Genomic DNA, 20,512 nt, shown 5'->3' on the forward strand with positions numbered 1-20,512 from the left:
ACCCCTGGGCTACATCTGGCTTGTAGACAAGTTGTTTGGCTTGCATAGCTTTTTAGGTTTGGGGGCTAGAGCAAAGGAGCAGCTACCTCTCTTGAGGAGAGGCATGGTGCCCTTCTAGTTCACCACAGTCCCCCACCTACTCCTTTCTCTGCATAGACTACAGGCCTGGTCTCCTTAGGCATGTGAGTTTGTGTTCACTATTATTCTGAGGGAGGTTTTCTACTTGTTCTTAACCAAGAAGTAGAACAGAAAAAGGAGGAGATCTGTGACAGCCAATATTATTCAGTTTTGCACTTAAAAAATGCAAAATGCAAAAACCCCAGCATTCATTATTTTTACAGCACAGAAATAAAATGCTATCTGCATACTCTTAAATGCTTTTCCTTGCCAGAGCAGTAAGGCTTACCTTCAGATCAAGGCTGCTAAGGCTTATGACATCATCATCTTTTGCTCTTCGTTTTCTTTTCTATAAAAAAGAAAAAATTTTATTCTTATATAGAAGGCATGCATGTTAGTCCATTAAACAAAGACCACATACAACTAGAAAAATCAGTTTTAAAAAGTGAAGTCTTAGGCTGTATTCATAAGAAAATTATTTTTGTGAGGGATGCCCATAAATTATCGCCAGCACATACTATATACTTTCTAAAAAGTCCCCTCTGACTAAATCATCCCTTGCTGTGAAGTGATTCCACCCTATTAAAAAACTTACTTATCTAAAGTTTTTCAGAACAGAACTCTTATGTAAGTCAAGTCTATACTTGTTAGAGAAAAAGTAAAATATGTTTTATATATAAAGATAACAAATTTCTTAAAAAAGGAACACATATTATTTATCCTATGGGGGGGTTGATTTCACTAGGAAAAAAATATCCTTTTCTCATGGCCCAAGTAATTAAGATTTGTTGCCTGAAGCAGGATTTATCAGGTGGAAAATGAACATGCATGTACCGGGAGTACCTTCCAGTTATCATTCATTACCTTCATTCAGCCCTACTGGTGCCAGTAGTGACAAAACTGTGTATATAGCTTTAAGTTCTGGTCCTTAATCAATACTGAAAAAGAATCCTTAAGTAACGTTTCTTCCCTTAAACCTCAAAATAACTTTTCAGGTTACTTGTGATACAGCCTAGCTCTTGTGAACTCTCAAAACTGACAAGCCAGGGCTCCCTTCCAGGACCTGGCCCCACCCTGAGGAGAAACTGTTGAGAGCAGAATCAACATAGAGCAGGATGGGGCAACTGAGAAAAGGAAAGATAAAGTCCAGATAGAAGTGGGGGAAATATATGGAGCCTGGAAGTCTCAGAAGCAAGCCCCATGAAAACAACAAAAGAGGGAACTCTATGAAGTTAGAAAAGCTATCTGCACCAAGCCTCTTTGTAAAAGTTCAGGAAAACTAAATTCATATTAAAATGAACAGAAAATTCCCCAAGTCAAATTCTACACAAAATAACTGTAAGAAAAAAGAGAGAGAATAAGGGGCAGAATAACATCCCTACAGGGAATGAAGTCACCTCAAAAGGAAATGCTCACAGATGCAGAGCAAACCTATAAAATACTATTTCGAACTTAGCTAAAAAGACATTAAGAAAATGATACAAGACATGAAAGAACAATATAAATCAGAACTGGGAAAAACTAAAAAATGAGGTGACAGAACTCAAGAAATCTCTATTGATTCTAAGGTTATATCCAGAAGATGCAGCAAAGTATGAATAATATGATCCTAATTTTGAAAAGCAAACTAAACAAAAATCCTGCTTATGTGTATCTTATCTGTGAGGCTGTGTATTTGTGAATAATTATATGAGCAAAATATAGAGGGATACATACAGTGTTGGTGACATGGGTTAGCGTGGAACTGGGGGAATGGAAGGACTTACATGGGGAGAAGAGAGGAAAGGGGGAGGAAACTGCCAAGCAAAAAGAAGATTGTACTGAGGGAAAAAAAGCATGTACAGGATCATACTTATGTATTTATATAAAATCTACACATGTGTGGGCATATGTATAAAGAAATGTAACAGATTGTAAAACATTCTACTGTATTTTCTTTTAACTATTTTAAAGTTTCATTTTTCATATTTGTATATTCAACCCATCTAGAATTTATTTTTGTATGTATGTGGTATAAGGTAATTTGGCCAACTGTCCCCACCCCTAACATCATTTGCTGAGAGCACCATTCTTTCATAACGCCTATGATACAATAAGTTCTCATAAGTCGGTTTCTGGGTTCTCTATTTCACTCCAACGGTCTATTTATCTACACTTGCACCCATATAATGCTGTGTAATTTCTGTACCTTTGGAGTGAGTCTTAATAGCTTATACGCTCAGTCATAATGCTCCCTGATGGGTACACACTACTTTCCCGGTCCTGGGCCTTCTATTTCTCTGCATGAATTGGGATCTATTACATTCTAATGAGATTTCTATCAGAACAGCATTGCCTTTATGAATTAATTTGGGAAGAATGGACATTTTTATGCTATTGAGCCTTTCCTTGCATGAAATGGTATATCTGTCCATTTCATTAGGTGTCCTATGTTCTTTACTAATGCTTTCCAGTTTTTCCCATAAAAGTCTCACCCATCTTTTCATAGATTTATTCCTAGTTTAAAATTTTTTTATTTCAATAAAAGCATCTTTAAAAATTACATTTGTTGGGCTTCCCTGGTGGTGCAGTGGTTGAGAATCTGCCTGCCAATGCAGGGGACATGGGTTTGAGCCCTGGTATGGGAAGATCCCACATGCCGCGGAGCAACTAGGCCCGTGAGCCACAACTATTGAGCCTGCGCGCCTGGAGCCTGTGCTCCGCAACAAGAGAGGCTGCGATAGTGAGAGGCCCACGCACCGCTATGAAGAGTGGCCCCCGCTTGCCGCAACTAGAGAAAGCCCTCGCACAGAAACGAAGACCCAACACAGCCAAAAATAAATAAATAAATTTTAAAAAATTACATTTGTTTGTTACTAACATACATACGTGCTATTGATTTCTTTTTATAACTTTTATGGCCTTGCTCAAACTCTTATTAGTCCTAATAGTTGCTATTAATATTCTCTTGGATATTCTATGTAGACAATCATATTGTCTCTAAGTAATGAAATCAGACTGTCTCTTCCTTTCTAATTTGTGTACCACTTGTTTTCCTGTCCTACTGTGTTGGCTAAGAGCGCTAGTACAATGCTGAATAAATATGATGACAGCATGCTTTTTTCTAAATTTAAAGGGACTGTCACTATCATTTTATCATTATGTATGTTGTTTGTGGTAGGTCTCAGGCTAAGGAAGTTCTATTCTATCCCTGGTTTGCCAAGAATTTTATCATGATTGGGTGTTGATTTTATTTTTTCCACTCTTACTTCTCCTCTTTTCTTTGATTTACTCTATTGTTCTTTTTCTCACCTCTTGAGTGCTTAATTTTTGTTCTTTTCCCTTCTTAAACTATGTATTTAAAAAGTTATAAATCTCCCTCTTAGTATTCCTTAATCAATCACATTCCAAAAGTTTTAATACATGAACCGTTAGATATTTCTTTTGTCACAGAGACCTCTACACAAGTGTTTTCCCAAGTGAGATGCATCTATCCCAGACGATATGCAAGGTAACTTTCCTGGAATACAGGAGGAAAATGTTAGAACTTCATTTTTATGTATTTCTTAATCCTTAAAAAATAAGCTTTACTAAAATTTAATACACAGATGATGAGCTCATCATCAACCACATTTAAAAATGTGAGTTAAAGATAATGGCAATCTTATCAAATCCATTTTAGAAGTCAGCCCCAAACTGAAATTATCCCGACTATTTGAAATATACATTTATGTCCACTATCATTAATCTCACCCTAAGTGAGTACTGAGCTTTGAAATATTAGCTAATAAAGTTGCTACATACCTAAAAATTATAAATAAATATATCAGGGGTAATGCTCAAAATATTTTTGCTGATAGTCTTGCAAAATCAAATTTGGAGACACTTCTCTACTAGTTTTTCTGTTTAAGTTTAGGTTCTTCAACTAGTAAGGGAAAGGGACCAAGATGAAAAAAGTTTGAAAGGAAAATGTGGAACTGCATTAAAATCAGGAGACTCTTACCATGAATGCTTTACTGACCACTTAATGTATGTAAATGCTATTATTCACAGAAATCTCGAACAGGAGTCCCCAACAGAAAAACAAATTAAATACAGCAGAACAGAATACAAATGAAATGGCACATCCTCAATACATGCACATACGTAAAGTTTGGCAAACTAGAGGCAGAATCGTTTTTGCTATTTCCCCCAAATAAGAAGAGATAAGAATCATGTTCTATTTGTACATATTTTATTTATATGAGTATTGTGAAGTAATGAGTATTTAATTATAAAATCCCCCAATTTTCTGGTGTCACTTTGCACAAGATTAGATGCCTCTGTAAAGTCTCATTCTAAAAATAATGGAGTCCCTCTATACTAAGATGACTAATAAAAGATTCATTCATTATATATATTATCTACAAGCATTTTTATATTTTTCAACCAAGAAAAAAGCTGTTAGAGTATGTGCATAAAAATAGCCTCACGTTTCATTAATATAGTCTCTTAAGTTTAACACGGGTAGGGATGAGAGAAAGAATTGCATAGAGTTAAAGATGAATAGATCTGATACTTTTCAAAATATATTTTATATTTAATTGAAATAAAAATTTCTTTCAGTTTGTTAGCAGAAAAGAATTAAATTAGGCTGCCAAAGATGGTGATAGAAACTCTGTACTTCAAGGTTTTCAGAGGTATAGACAACTGAGCTGTACACCAGACTGAAACACAACCCAGGAATTAACTAATGTCTTGAAATAAAAAACCTAGGTGTCTACTCACCAAAGTGAAGTCCCAATGGGGGCCAGGTGTTAAAAATGTGAAGGAGCTACCTCTCTGAAGGGAATATCTGTTAACAGAAAATTCAAACAATAAATACACTGAGAGTAACTTCAGTAAAATAAAGCACTAGACAGATAAAAAGCTATCTTTTTCATAGTTTCAAAACTGTTCAAAGTAGCCTTATTAGTCATTCAATTGTAGAAATAAGAGGAAGGGTATGTAAAAAAGAAACCACAAAAAGTAAAAAATCAGGGTATAGGTTCTGGTCATTTTCAGAAACTTTACAAAAATGAAAGGAGCTTTATAAAATTAGTGAACAGATTAAGAGTATTTAAAGAAAATAATTCAAAACAAGCAGAGTTTATTCTAGGAACATACACATGGCTCAATAATATGAAATATATTTATACAATATACTGCACTAATAGGTTAAATAAAAACCAGTAAATGATGCAAAAATTACTTGATAAAATTCAGCATTCATGCTTAATATTTTAAAAATAAGAATAAAAGAATACTCTTAACATAATAAAACCTAAATGCATTTATTTTGTATTTCATGTTTAAATCTCTTCCATGTACTGATTTTTTTAAAAAAATTATGATTTAATAAACCAAATAAAAAGCTTTGAATAACTATATAGGAGACAAAGGTCTCAAATAAGATTAAAATTTGACTAGGATTTTTTCCTTTACTACTAAGTGATACATTTTTATTCTGTGTCATCTTGTCATTCAATGTAAAGAAACAAAATAATCTTTATGACAAAAATCTGTCTTCACCTTTATAAAATATAAACCTCTATGTTTATAAAACATGTAGAAAATCACGAAACATAGCTAGCACATGAAATAAATTTTATAAACTATACTTATGAGAAAAGCAAAGGCTATTTATTCAGAGCTTGCTACGGCAAGGGAGATGGCCACCATCACTTGCGTTTAGGCAGACTCAAAGGCAGGCTGAGCAATGAGAAAGCTTTACAGTGGAAAAAAGGGAAGGCTTCTGGTGTACCCTGACTGGCAGGGGGAAGCTGTAGGCAGGCTAACTAGGACTAGGGCATCCTATGTGATTTACTGGGTGCAGATTTGATTTGCTCTAGTTGGTTTTAAGTTGGAAGCAAGGACAAAAATTAGGGAAGCTGGCAGCTACTGATCAAGTCCTGGCCATCTGGGGCTGATTATTACAGAAATTACTGCACTTAGCTTCCTGCATTGTCAGGCCATTGTCCACTTGTATATTCTGTCTCTCACCCTTGACCCTCATAAGGGGTCTATAAGTTACAGAAAACCACAGATGGCCATTATTTCTACAAATATTTAGAAGCTTAAATCAAACACAAAAACTTTTATAGTTTTCTAAGCTAAATATAAAGCAGAAGTTTATTTGACAAGGAACACAAGTGAAAATGGCTACAAGGAGAAAGAGGATAGCAAAATGGCTTCACAGAAGAATTAATACTTAAGTAATACTAAAGCTGAATCAAAGAGAAATAGCAATTAGCAAAGCATACAAGAGCCAGGAAGGCTCTGTGGGGAAAGGGAATAGTACATGTTAAGGGGGAGTGAACTGAATTATATTCAGGAAACTGCAAGTAGTTCCTTATGTTTGAGTATCAAAAGAAATAAAAAAGGGCTAGATCATGATAAAAGGCCTCACATACAATCCTTAAAGAGTATGGACTTGATCTTGAATATGTACGGCAACTGTCAGCAATTGAGTTCTAAGAAAGAAGAAGGCTGGATTGGAAGAAGGCCACACTGGTCAGGAAGACAAGTTAAGAGGCAGTTCCAATATTGCTTACAACAGATGGTAAGGGGCAGAGGGGCAGCAGCAAGGTTAGAGAGGAAAAGCAGACCAGAGAGAGGGCTCAATGGCATAACTGGATGGAGAATTCTTTTCCTCCCTAGGCCTGTTCAGTTACTATTAAGGTTCCTGACATAGCGAAATAGGATGACACTAATAATAATTAGAAACAGTTGCACAAAGATCTTAAGTTTTTTGTTTTTTTTTTGCGGTACGTGGGCCTCTCACTGTTGTGGCCTCTCCCGTTGCGGAGCACAGGCTCCGGACATGCAGGCTCAGCAGCCATGGCTCACGGGCCCAGCCGCTCCGCGGCATGTGGGATCTTCCCAGACCAGGGCACGAACCCGTGTCCCCTGCATCGGCAGACGGACTCTCAACCCCTGCACCACCAGGGAAGCCCCCAGATCTTAAGATATTTAAAGCAAACATTTCCTAAATAATTATTTGGAGCTCAAAAAAATTTTTGAGGGCCTCTTTAGTGGAGCAGAATAACCTAAGGAACTGATGATTTCTTGCCATTGCAGAAAAGTCAAGCAACAATGAAGAAAATAGCATGATTTTTGATAAAACACTAAGACATCAGCAATAAATTATAATTCACATGACTAAAGAATACATGGGGGGCTTCCCTGGTGGCGCAGTAGCTGAGAATCCGCCTGCCAATGCAGGGGACACGGATTCGAGCCCTGGTCCGGGAAGATACCACATGCCGCGGAGCAACTAAGCCTGTGTGCCACAACTACTGAGCCTGCGCTCTAGAGCCCGCGTGCCACAACTACTGAAGCCTGCGTGCCTAGAGCCCGTGCTCCGCAACGAGAAGCCACCGCAATGAGAAGCCCGCGCACTACAACGAAGAGTAGCCCCCGCCCGCTGCAACTAGAGAAGAGCCCACACACAGCAACGAAGACCCAACGCAGCCAAAAATAAAAATAAACAAATAAAAAAAAAATAAAGAATACATGGATATGGTATTATAGTATACATAGATAATATCAATAATATTATAAGCAAATGCCAAAAGATTACAGGGAAAACAGGACCTTCATACCTTATGAGTCCACAGAGCACACTTTTTAAAAACACTCCTCTAGGTAAGTGCTATCATATACTACACAGTTAAAAAGAGCCCCAGTAGGGACTGGGTTGAGAAGCAACAATTATGATTTCCCAGATTATCTTTAATGTAACACAAATATTCATTACAAAGTAGTAATCATAGTGGCACTTAAAACAGTCAATAAACACTTCCTTTTGGATATAAGACAAGTATTAAGGAGAACACAAAACCAAAGCTATTCATTTCTTTATTCCCTAGAATTGTCCATACTGACCTCAGAATGAATCTGATGTTTGAAAGCTGGAAAGAATTAGCTGTTCGGAATTTTAAACAGGTCAACAAACTGGAAAAATATTTCCAATTGTATGGCAAGATTCTCTCCAGCACCAGTTGTAATCAGCTTTACAGTAATGCTATTTTTTCCTATTTCAGTAACAAGTACCTATTTATTTTGAAAACTCATGTAAAACAGGAACCCAAAAAACAAATTGTGCCCTGAAAGCATGTGAGTCAGTGCCGGCTTTCAAAAATCTTGGAAAGATATATAATCATTTTTTCACAGGGGTCAGACTCAAAATGTAATACAGCTATTTTAAATCCTTGTGGGAAAAATTTTTGATTTCATAAAACATTAAAAATGGCCTTTCTAGAAGATACCCAGTACAGTCCATTTAAAAGGGAGCTCAAAGGCTGAAATAAGAAGTGACAGTTCTTCATCTTTTCAAGAATTTTTGTCCAATCCTTTTTTTCATATATCCAAATAATTATAACATTTAAAGCATAAAATAAACTAATACCTAAAGGAACTAGCTTGGTATATTAATTGTGTTTCCTACTAACCCCATTGTGATTATTCCTTGGCCTCTAACACATTTCCTTTTGTATCACTTGGTGTGTTTTCAAACTATTATTTTTACACTAAACTAAATTTAGTCTAAACAAAGCGTAATTAAAATGGCAAAGTTGATGTTCAAAAGAAAATCATCCTGTTATTTCATTCTTAAACCGAAATGTATTTTCAGAGATTATGACTTGTGTCACTGTCCTCCTCTATCATGGCAGGTAATTAAGAGCTGAATTGGATTTATAATGGCAGATTTATAAATGGCAACATTTTCATAAAGTGTACCAGACAATATAAGTGACTATTCTAATTAAAAAGGAAAATAAACCACAAAAATATAAAGATACTGGCTTATAATAAGATAGGTATTTAAGGTTTTACAATGAAAATAACCAAAATGAGTTAGCAAAGTAATGTTTTTTAAAAAGCAAGCTAAATAGAAGGGCTAATGATAGGAGTATAGCAGAGTAGGTCACTGAAATTAGCAAAAAAGAAGACTTGAGGCATAGGGGCATTTGAAATATGACAAAGTATAACTGAAAAGTTTTTGGATGCCTCCAGATCTGTTAAGAAAAATTACTTCCTATGTGAAAACAAGAACACAGTATTACTGATATGCAGCTGTTGGGTGCAACTCAAACACATTTCTCAGCCTGATTACAAACAACTATACGTAACTCACAGATAGCTAAATTAAAAATGTAATCTGTAAATGCCAAAGGTACCATGAATGCATCAATCTTATAGAATGAATGGTGTAAACTATTCTTTATAGATAACATTTGTTGGTATTTAGGGTGCTGAACTACTCAATGTCTCAAGTGCTTTGCAAATTAGACAAACAATGACAAAATTCACTTATCTGGGTTTAATATCTGAGGAAGCAGACATCTCCTACTGCTTTGACTGCTTAGCATCTTAAGGGATTGTCTCCTCTCCACTTCGGAAAGAGCCTGGTGGAGCTGATAATCATGTAGACTATCTCCTCTACCACACTGGGGTTTTCTCACCTGTATCTGAGAGTCCCAAGTAACAGATACATCTTGGAACATCTCTAGTCCAGAACACAGCTGAGCATCTAGAAACCAGCATGCACACACATTCCAGACATCACAACATCCTACACTAATACTCAAGACTATCATTCAATGCCTTTGCGTTACGAATTTCTAATATACTTATCAGGTTGCCTTGCCCACAGCATCAGATTCAGGAGACAGGGTACAGGGGATAATGCCAGCAGCAAGTAATAGTGAGGGAAGAGAAAAATATCTAAAAGCTACTTCGTTAAAAATCTAGTAGCCTTTGGAAAACAGTTTGGCAATTCCTTAAAAGGTTAAACATAAGCTTACCATATGACTCAGCAATTCCAGTTCTAGGAATCTACCCAAGAGAAATGAAAACATATGTCCACACAAAGACTTGTATGTAAATGGTCACAGCAGCATTATCCATAATAGCGAAAACTGGAAACAATTCAAATCTCCAGCAACTGGTAAATGGAGTAACAAAATGTGGAATATTCATTTCATATAATGGAATACTATTTAGCAGTAAAATGGAATGAAATACTGATATATGTCATAATATGGACAAACTGCAAAACATGCAAATGCAAAAGATTATATATTGTATAATTCTATTTATAAGAGATGTCCAGAAATAGACATTTATAGACATGGAAAGCAGATTAGTGGCTGCCTAGGTCTTGGGGTAGGAGCAAGGACAAACTGCAAACAAACTTGAGGGAGTATTTGGGATGATGAATGTTCTAACAGTGAACTGTGTCTATAAATTTACTAATAATCACTGAACTGCACACTTACAATGGGTGAATGTTATGACATGTAAATTATATCTCAATAAAACTGTTAAAAAGTACAGTCATTTCAATGTGGGAGGAAACAGCCTTAGGAGCTAGGTGGGGGCATCCTTTTATTTTCAGCAACTAGTAATATAAATAGTAATAATAATGACAATCCGGGATTATCAAGGATTGGCTCAATTTGTGTTTATATGCCCTAATTTAGTTTTTTAAATGTTCTGAAAAATAGTCCATCCAAAAAGTTAAATTCCCTTAAAGGCAACAGGAATCCTCAGCTCTAAGTTAACAGAACAGCTAGCTTGGCTTAAGAATATACCTTTAACCCTGGATGTCCATTCTACAAATTCATCAGTTTCACTAGGAAAACAAAAGTCAAAGATCTAGCATTGTGCTGTTACCAACTATACTGTACCACCTCTACAAAAACTGACAACAGAGGTAATTGCTAAATATTCCTTGATAGAGGGTAAGTAAGTTATAGCTCTAGTGCTTCCTGCAGAAAACGAAAATAATGACACAAGATTTCTGGAGTATTTGCTGTGTCTAGGTACTATTCTAATGTTTTACTTGAATTACCTACCATAATTTTCACAACCTTATGAGACAGATACTATATGAAGTGAGATTTAAAGAGATTAATCACAGCCTTATGAGATAGATACTAATAATGAGCTAGACACTATGAAGTGAGACTTAAAAGAGATTAAGTCCTCAAGAGCAAGAGTTTGAACCCAAGGAGCCTGACTGTAAAGCCTAAACTCTTTAAACGCTAATGTTTTATTTGGCTGTGGGTCACAGTCTCAAAGAGTGTACATTCCCAGAGAAAATAATTAGCTGAGTCAAAGCTGGGGCTAGAACAAACACAGTGTCAGGAAAACTGGGCCAGAAAAGCAAGCCGCCTTCTGAGCTATGGGCTGCGTGGTGGGGCCCAGGGCTGCCTGAGGACAAGACCCTGGCCTATTACTACCCAGAACAAAAAGAGAGGGACGGTGGCGCAGGGGTTAAGACTCCACACTCCCAATGCAGGGGGCCTGGGTTAGATCCCTGGTCAGGGAACTAGATCCCACATGAATGCCACAACTAAGGAGCCCACCTGCCGCAACAAAGACCCTGTGCTAATTAATTAATTAAATGAAAAAAAATAATAAATAAATAAAATTTTTAAAAAACAAAAAAAATCAAAAAGAGAGGGACGGAAGAGGAAAAAGGAGCCAGAGGCCTGCCACATAAGAGGCAGCTGCACAGAAAGCTTACACCCCAGTGGATTCCAGACGTCTCCACTCTTTTCTCCCTAATTATCTTGCCCCTGCCATATCCTGTAGTAGTCATCACACACATTATGTTCAAAAAAATTTATTTACACGCAAATGTGTGTACACATGTACGTGTATACACACACACACACACACACACACACGCTGCCTAGTTTCACTATGAATTCCTGACCACAAATTTCAAGTGATCCTCAGTTCTGCTCAGCAACGCTATTAGATTTCCCTTGTTATTTCCTCGCCTACCCTCTGAAATAACTATTTCAAACCTTTCTCTCTTTACTCTTCCAATACTCCTTCCCCACCCCCACCTCACTAACAGCTTTGACTCTGCACCTTATTATATTATATCCTACATATTTACACTGTCCAGTCTACCAACCATAGACCTTTTCTTCTCTCTTGTTATAGTGGATAAGCTCTATTATTTAAGGCCAAGCCTTCCACTTGTACACTGGGTCATATCCTTGTTTCTCTACTCTTAAAAGCAGTCAGAGACAAAGAATAAGAATTAGATATTAAATATAAATGAATCAAGTGTAACGATACAAATTCCAGGAGAATATCCCTTCTGAATAAGGGAAAATGGCCAGTGTAATAAGGCTGTCTTGAGGAAAAGCAATTGTGTGATCAATCAGGTTGTGAACCAAATTAGCTTTGCAGAGAACAATATTTTTACTTGAGAGAATGACTAACAGATAAACTGTCATTTGGACTTGAGTATTTTGCGGACATTTATCTATAATGAAGTATTGCTGCTGCCAATGATAAAAATTTGAGCTTTCAAATGAAAATCAGAATTTTTTGAAAACTGTACCCATCACTATGAGCATGGCATCCTCCCAATACTTAAAAGCTTTCACATGAGATTGGTGGTACTATTAATAATTGTGATTTTCTGATAGCATGTAACAGTATGTATCAACCTTTAGAAGATTTGCTTAACTCCCTGTGCCAATATTTTCCAAATGACAAATGCATAATGTCACAAAATCAAGGATGGGTAAAATAGATCTATTCAAAGTTTTAACAGACCAATGGATTTTAATGTAACAGAGAATGAAAAATTCATTGCTATGGTTTCAGATTCTAAATTCCAGCCACCTGTTAAGAAACTACCACTTGTCAAGCTCTGGTATATTATCAAAGAATATCCTCAATTACCTGAAAAGCCTATTAAAGTACCCATGCCTTACTGAACTGAAAATCTATGTCAGGGCAGATTTTCTTTATCTACTAATATACTTCATTCTTTATATACTTCAACTTTATACATTGCAACACATTATATACAAGGCGATATAAGAATCCAGCCCTCCTCTGTTAAGCTAGATTATCAGTGATGTCAAACTTATAGAACTGCTGCCCTAGAGAAAACCTGCACAGATACACAGAGGAAATGTACCAAAAACAACAACAAAAAAGAAACTAAAAACCAAATATACTGTATACAATATACCAAATAAACTCTATCTGAATTATGAAAAGAGATTTTAAAAACTATTATAGCTAATGATATTTCATTGTATAATAGTATAATGTATTTAATTTTCTCGTTTTTTCTAAACTTATTATAAAAATGTGTTGTGATATACTTCCTTGTACATACATCTACATATGCTATGCAACTGCTTTCTTAAGATAAATCCCTATAATTGCTTGGTTTAAATATACACCTTATTAAAATGTTGTTTTATCTACCAGATTTCGCTCCAATATACATGCAGTGAGAGTACCAGAAGGAAAGGAGAGAAAGGAGCAGAAAAAAATATTTGAAGAAATAATGGAGCAGCAGAGCGGTGACAGGAGGAGGCAGAGGAGGGAGACCTCTAGGGAGGGTCTGCCCGGCACCGTCCCCCTCGGCACCGTCCCCCTCGCCACAATGCCCGAGCTGCCGCCATGGCTGCCGCTGGAGGAGGAGCAGAACATGGCTCTACATTCAATATTTTGCAATAAACAATAATGGAAAAGAATCTGAAAAAGAATATATATGTATAACTGAATCACTTTGCTGTACACCAGAAACTAACACAACTTGTAAATCAACTATACTTCAATTAAAAAAAAAAAAAAGACAACCCACAGAATAGGAGAACATATCTACCTGCAAACAATGTATCTGGTAAGGGACGTGTATCCAGAATAAAGAGTTCTTATATCTTAATAATAAAAAATATAAATAACCCAATTTTAAAAATGGGCAAAGGATGGCTCACTAAAATTGGCCACATGATTCTATTCATGTGAAATGTCCAGAAGAGGGAAATTCATAAAGACAGACAGTAGATTAGAGGTTGGGGTAAAGCAAGAAAGGAGTGTTGGGGAGGGGGATGAATAACTAAAGGGTATGGGTTTTCATTCTGAGGTGAAGAAAATGTTCTAAAATTGCCTGGTGATGGTTGCACACGTCTGTGAATCTATAGGACAACAATGAATTATACACCTCAAATGGGTGAAACTATAGTATGTGAACAATGTTTTTAAAAAAGGTGATATTTTCCTGTATGTTTTTTTTTTTTTTTTTTGTGCTACGCGGGCCTCTCACTGTTGTGGCCTCTCCCGTTGCGGAGCACAGGCTCCAGACGCTCAGCGGCCATGGCTCACGGGACCGGCCGCTCCACGGCATGTGGGATCTTCCCGGACTGGGGCACGAACCCTGCATGGGCAGGCGGACTCTCAACCACTGCGTCACCAGGGAAGCCCATCCTGTATGTTTTTTGTCTTTCAAATCAGTGTATAGTGAGTTTGTCTAGAAAAAGTTATAATATTTACATTGTCATATACATCAATCTTTTTCATTACGATTTCTGGATCTGATGTTATGCTTAAACAGTTGTCTTGCCCCACTATTAACTGACACTATCTTGTCAAACTTCACATGTTCTTGTAGATGATCTTACATCCTCTCCCTCCAAGGTTCTTCTAACTTCATTACTCTCCTCATGCTGCCTTTGCCACCACCCTTTTCTCAGCTGACACCATTTCCAACCTCACACAAAAAATAGAACCCTGGTGGGAAAGCCCTCAAATTCCTGCTTACAACATACCCCATCCCCCAAACTTACCTAGCTCTTAGCCAGGCTAGATTCTCTATCCTTAATTTGGATTCCACCCTTTTCTGCCTTGCTGGTCACTTGTTTCATCATCTTTTCTCTCTTGTCTCTTCAACCTCTCCCTGTACTTGCTTATTCCCCACCGCCCCCACCCCATATCAAGTTTACCCCTTCTTAAGATTCTACCCCACAAGCTTGCGTTGCCTCCATTATTCTTTCTTGCTCTCCAGTTGCAGCGAGAGTTCTTCAAAGTGGAACCCACACTTAGCGTGTCAAGTCCTCCTATCTCATTGCCAGCCATCAGATTCAAACACTCATCTAGGCTACTGCAGATAGAGTTCCCACCAATTCATCATCTTCACTTGGGGATTTTTAACTTGGTATCCATAGTTGGGCTGCAAGGGTCCACAAATCTGAAATTTTATGTATATGAGCACTTTTTAGGGAATAGTTTTCCTAAGATTTACTGTCATGGCATACAAGGTCCCTTCATGATGCGACTCTTACTTCTTCAGTATAATCTCTCATCACTACCTCCTCTGGGTCTGAGTCCTCTCTCCTACACAACTAGCGTCAAGCCACAGTGAACTAGTTACGATACCTAGAACTCATCATGCTCATTTGCTTAAGGGCCTTTTAACATTTAACATCCTTCCCCCATATGATGTCACCCATTTACACCTACGGTCTAAACTGGTCCTCCAAGACTCAGGGATTACTACAGGGAATCATCTCCTGTCCTCTCCAGTCAGGGTAAGTTCTCCTTTTATTTGCATCTATGGCATCATATATATACAGCTATAGTAACTGTTGTCATACACTATTATAATTATTAACTTTCTTCCCTATATCATTATAAGTTCTTCCAGAATAAGGACAGTTTTTTCCATCTCCATACTCCTAGTGTCTAACGCTCACATATTTCCGGAACAAATCACACCGCATTCTCTTCTCAACCCACTACAAACATTCTAAATTCAATATTTTAACTGTTTCATGGAAACTATCCGAGGTCAATATGCTCTTCTCATTAGCAGATTTAATGGTCTTTTCATTCCTTATCTAACTAAACTTTCCAGTCCTTCTTTATAAGTCACATTTGACATAGTTTCCCATGTCCTTTCTCAAAATCCTTTCTTACATTTGGCATCCTGGATCCTGAGCTCACTTGGCTCTTTCTTACCTCACCAGCTGTTCCTCTGAGCATCCTCATTACCCCGACCTTTAAATGTGGGGAGTGCCTCAGGGTTAAGTCCCCAATCTCTTCATTTTTTAAAAATAAATTTATTTATTAATTTATTTTTGGCCACGTTGGGTCTTCATTGCTGTGCGCGGGCTTTCTCTAGTTGCGGTGACCAGGGGCTACTCTGCCTTGCAGTGCGTGGGCTTCTCATTGCGGTGGCTTCTCTTGTTGCGGAGCATGGGCACTAGGCGCGCGGGCTTCAGTAGTTGTGGCACGCTGGCTCTAGAGCGCAGGCTTAGTAATTGTAGTGCACGGACTTAGTTGCTCCGCGGCATGTGGGATCTTCCTGGACCAGGGCTCGAACCCGTGTCCCCTGCACTGGCAGGTGGATTCTTAACCACTGTGCCACCAGGGAAGCCCCCCAATCTCTTCTTTATTCAGACTCACTATCTAGATGACTTCGCAATGCTGTGATTTCAAGTCTGCTTGCTGACAACCCCCCGATTTATACCTGGTTACACAGATGCATTCACTTTATGAAATTTCACTGAGCCAAAAACATTTATGATTCATGCCCTCTTTCATTCGACTGTTACACTTCAATAAAGCATTTTTTTTAAAAAAAGAGAAAAAAGCAGAAAAAGAGAAAAGAAAAAGGAAAAAAGAAACTGGTGTGATGAACTCCTTAATAAGAGTCTTATAACATATCCCAAGGCAAACTCCCCAGGTCTTTCCTTTGTAGGAACATGGAAACCCATTCTTCTGGTGCTCAGACCAAAAACCTTGGAATCATTCTTCATTCCTCTATTTCTCTTAACTCCACATTTAATCCATCTGCAAATCCCGTCAGCTCTACTTTCAAAACACATCCCAAATATGAATATTTTCCACCACATCTACCACTCGGATGTTTCAACTGCAATGGCCTCTTAGTTGGTCTCTCGGATTCTATCCTTGCCACGTAACAAAGTGATCCTCTTAAAAGACAGATCACATAATTTCCTACTGCTTCCCAACCACGGATTCAAATTTAAAGTCCTTTTGGCAGTCAACCATATACTACCCGATCTGGCCCTAGTCATCTCTCCGACCTCATCATCTACCTTTCTGCCCTCTGTTTCACTCCACTCTAGTGACCCTGGCTTCTCTGCAGTCCTTGAACATACCATATAGATTCTACTTGCACTTACTGCCTTTCTCCCCAAATATTCACATGGCTTTGTTCCTTAATTTCTTCAGATCTCTGCTTAAACATCATCGCTATCATCAGAGAGGCTTTTCCTTGTGATGTTTTAAAAACAGCAACATGACCCTCTCCTTATCTCTATCCCCCTTAGTATGCCTCTTCACAGCAATGACCACCTGATATTTTATTATTTATTTCATTATTGTCTTTCCTCCCCAAGCAGACTTTAAGCTTCAGGAGAGCAGGGAGTTCATCTGTTCACCAGAATTCCCAGTATCTACAACAATGTCTGGCACTAGGTAGGTGCAATGAATTTAACACTGCCCCACTTGATGTTTTTGAAATTCTATGTTCATTTTCCCTTAACTAGGCTTTCCCGATTCTTTCCCGATTCTCCTATTTCTCAGTCTCAGAGATGATGACATCTCTCTCTCTGCTCTTTCACTTCTTCTTAAACTAGGCTGTAATCAGTATAAAAGTTTCAGGCAAGGGTTATCGTAAACTTCAAAATAAAAATCAGTATCTAATGAAAGATACTGTTCTCTCTGCATGATAACTTACAATGAGTTTATAAATGCCTTGTCCATGAAAGTAAGGTGTTTTCCTTTCTCTCAAAAAGGGATTGGCGGACCTCCCTGGTGGTGCAGTGGCTAGGAATCTGCCTGCCAGTGCAGGGGACACAGGTTCGATCCCTGGTCCGGGAAGATCCCACATGCCGCAGAGCAACTAAGCCTGTGTGCCACAACTACTGAGCCTATGCTCTAGAGCCTGTGTGCCACAACTACTGAGCCTGTGCTCTAGAGCCCCTGAGCCACAACTACTGAGCCCATGCACCGCAACTAGTGAAGGCTACGCGCTCTAGGGCCCATGCTCCGCACGAAGAGAAGCCACCGCAGTGAGAGGTCCGTGCACCTCAATGAAGAGTAACCCCTGCTCGCTGCAACTAGAGAAAGCCTGCACGCAGCAACCAAGACCCAATGCAGCCAAAAATAAATTAATTAAATAAATTAAAAAAAAAAGGGATTGGCACATGCAGGCATGACTGGAATGTAAATTATGTAAGGAACTGTAGTTTATCTCAAGTAATAATGTGAAGTGGACCACAGTGCTTCTGAAAAGATGGAGCAGAGGTGGAATTATAGATAAAAATCAACAAATAACAGTTAACATTTGTTGAGAGCTCTCTGTGTATGGGGTTACACACATGACCTCACTGAATTTCACAACTTACAGGAAGTGGGTACTATTATAATCCCAGTTGACAGATGAGGACACAACTTCAGGGATGTAAGGTCCAACCGCCAGTCACTGGAAACCCACCCCCTGCAAAACCGTGAGGGGAAAGCCACGCCTTTAGCACTTTTTCACCCTCTCCTCTTGCAGACACAGCCTCTGAAACCCTCGGCTAGTGTCCTTCCTTTGTAGACACACGGGACAGAATGTGAAATGTGTCAACAGCTAAAAAGTCGGCGACCATCCCCTTTGCTCTCTTTACCCAGGAGGCTGGGGCCGTGAGCTGCGCTGAGCACCGACGTGGCCAAGGCTCCAAAGGAGAGACTCTGACCTCGGCAAAACTTTTCATATTAATGCTCGTTTTTAGGCTAAAAGTTTGCTGTCTGGTAGAAGTCCTCTGGCTCCAGGGACGATTCCCGTCCCCCGACCCCGCAGTTCCCCGGGGGCATTTAGGAACCTTCCCAATTCCGGCCCAAAACCTGATGGATGTTTAGAGGATCTCCAAGGCCACCTGAGGGAGGTGGGGAAGGAGACTGGAGGGAGGGGGAAGGGGAGAGGTAGGAAAGAGAGGAGTGGGAAAAGGAAATAAAGGACCAGGGAGAAGATGATAGGAAGAGGGGTAGGAGGGTGAGAGGAGGGGGACGAGGAGGAGGAAGGAAAAGAAGGGGGAGGAGAAGGAAAGGGGGGGAGAAGAGGGAGGGGGGAGAAGGGGGAGAAGAGTAGGCAGCCCGGCCCTCCCCTGCCCCTCCCCTCCTCCCACCCCCTCCCCAACCTCGGACCCAACGCTAGGGGTCCCCAGGCGCCGCCGCCCCCAGCGCTCACCTGCCATCTGGCCCCGGCCCGGGGGTGTCGGCCGAAGGCTCTGCGGCGCCGCCCGCGCTGAGTCCCGAGGCCCGGCGGCTTCGCCTCCGCGGCCGGCTCTGCTCCTGGGCCGCCAGCTCGGGCTCCATGGCGTGAAGGGGGCGGCGCGGTGGCCGGGTGCCCGGGAGGCCCGCTGGGAGCCGCACGGCGCCCGGCCACTTCGGCCCGTAGAAGGGTTCCTGTCAGGAGGGCGCCGCCACCGCCGCCGCCGCCGCCATCGCCATCTTCCGGGGTTTGAAAATGGCGGCCGCGCGGCGACCAGCCAATCAGGGGACGGCGTGCGGTTGCTAGGAAACGTGGAGTCCCGCCCCTCTCCTCCTACCTCCAGGCGCTTAACTTCATAGAAGCTAGAAGGGGAGGGTAGCCGAGGGGGTCACCCTGCTGAAAACGCGTGACCTGGGATTTAGTTCTGACTCCATTCCTAAATCCCCAAGACCCGATTAGTAGTTCACAGTTCATTAGGACTTTCACCACAAGTCAAGGCAAATTGGAAGCATTTTAGAACTTTCTTAGCATGTGGGGAGAGGTTGAAAGTAAAATGAGGTTTGCACACGCTGAATTATTCATGTGAGATAAATCCCCGGTCACCAAAGGTATTGGAAAAATGTGTTCTCAGGGCTCTCTCTAGGAAACCAGTAAATCTGATTATGAGACCTCCTGTCTCCAGAGCAGAAGAGTCCAAGTGCCTTCATCCTCTAATTATAAGAAGGCACTACAGCACGTAAAGGACCTTCTCAAATAAAAAAGAAAATTGTTAAATAGCACATTCTTTGGTTTAAAATACTGCTTTCTTTATGTCAAAGGCTTTAAAAATCACCTCCCCTTTCACACTCTGATTCCCTTTCTGGGAATCTATCCTAAGAAATAAAATTGTATATACATTGAAGGGTAGCAATATATGCCACCTTAAACATGCTGCTTTGGAAGGAGGATTATTTTTAGCTGCAGGCACTTGAAGAACACCAGGTGCAAGAAGGGCCTTCTGACCTCCCCCCTTCTTCATGAAAGCAGGAGATAAATCTCCCCTGTGATAGCGGCCCTCCCCATATCAGGAGGATGGGGGGAGTCAGAGACAGAATTCTCTACAAACAGAAATTGTTTAAATAACTCTTATCTTCCTTTGGTCTCCCCGTGTATTTTACTTACTCTTCCACAATTCCCTCTCATTGTCCAACCTCGTACATAAGCACTAAGATTTTGCTCCTTCTTTGGGTTTTTATTTTCCTATGGAGGATCCTCTGTACATGTAAAAATCTGTTTGCTTTTCTCCTGTTAATTCAAATTCTGTCTTTTTTTTTTTTTTTTTTTTTGCAATACACGGGCCTCTCA

General features: G+C 39.5%; 1 protein-coding gene across 1 annotated transcript in view; it reads right to left on the reverse strand.

The window, feature by feature from the left end:
* Nucleotides 1-19,408, reverse strand: part of NET1 (neuroepithelial cell transforming 1) — a 53,322-nt gene extending 33,914 nt beyond the window's left edge. The window contains exons 1-3 of the mRNA XM_004281684.4: nucleotides 19,145-19,408; nucleotides 4,864-4,930; nucleotides 407-466 (exon numbers count right to left, since the gene is read on the reverse strand). Of these exons, the coding sequence (XP_004281732.1) occupies nucleotides 407-466; nucleotides 4,864-4,930; nucleotides 19,145-19,272 (255 nt within the window). The 5' untranslated portion in view covers nucleotides 19,273-19,408. The remainder of the gene's footprint in view (nucleotides 1-406; nucleotides 467-4,863; nucleotides 4,931-19,144) is intronic.
* Between the last annotated feature and the right edge of the window lie 1,104 nt (nucleotides 19,409-20,512).

The sequence above is a fragment of the Orcinus orca genome, chromosome 2 (assembly GCF_937001465.1).
Source record: "Orcinus orca chromosome 2, mOrcOrc1.1, whole genome shotgun sequence".
Classification (NCBI taxonomy): Eukaryota; Metazoa; Chordata; class Mammalia; order Artiodactyla; family Delphinidae; genus Orcinus; species Orcinus orca.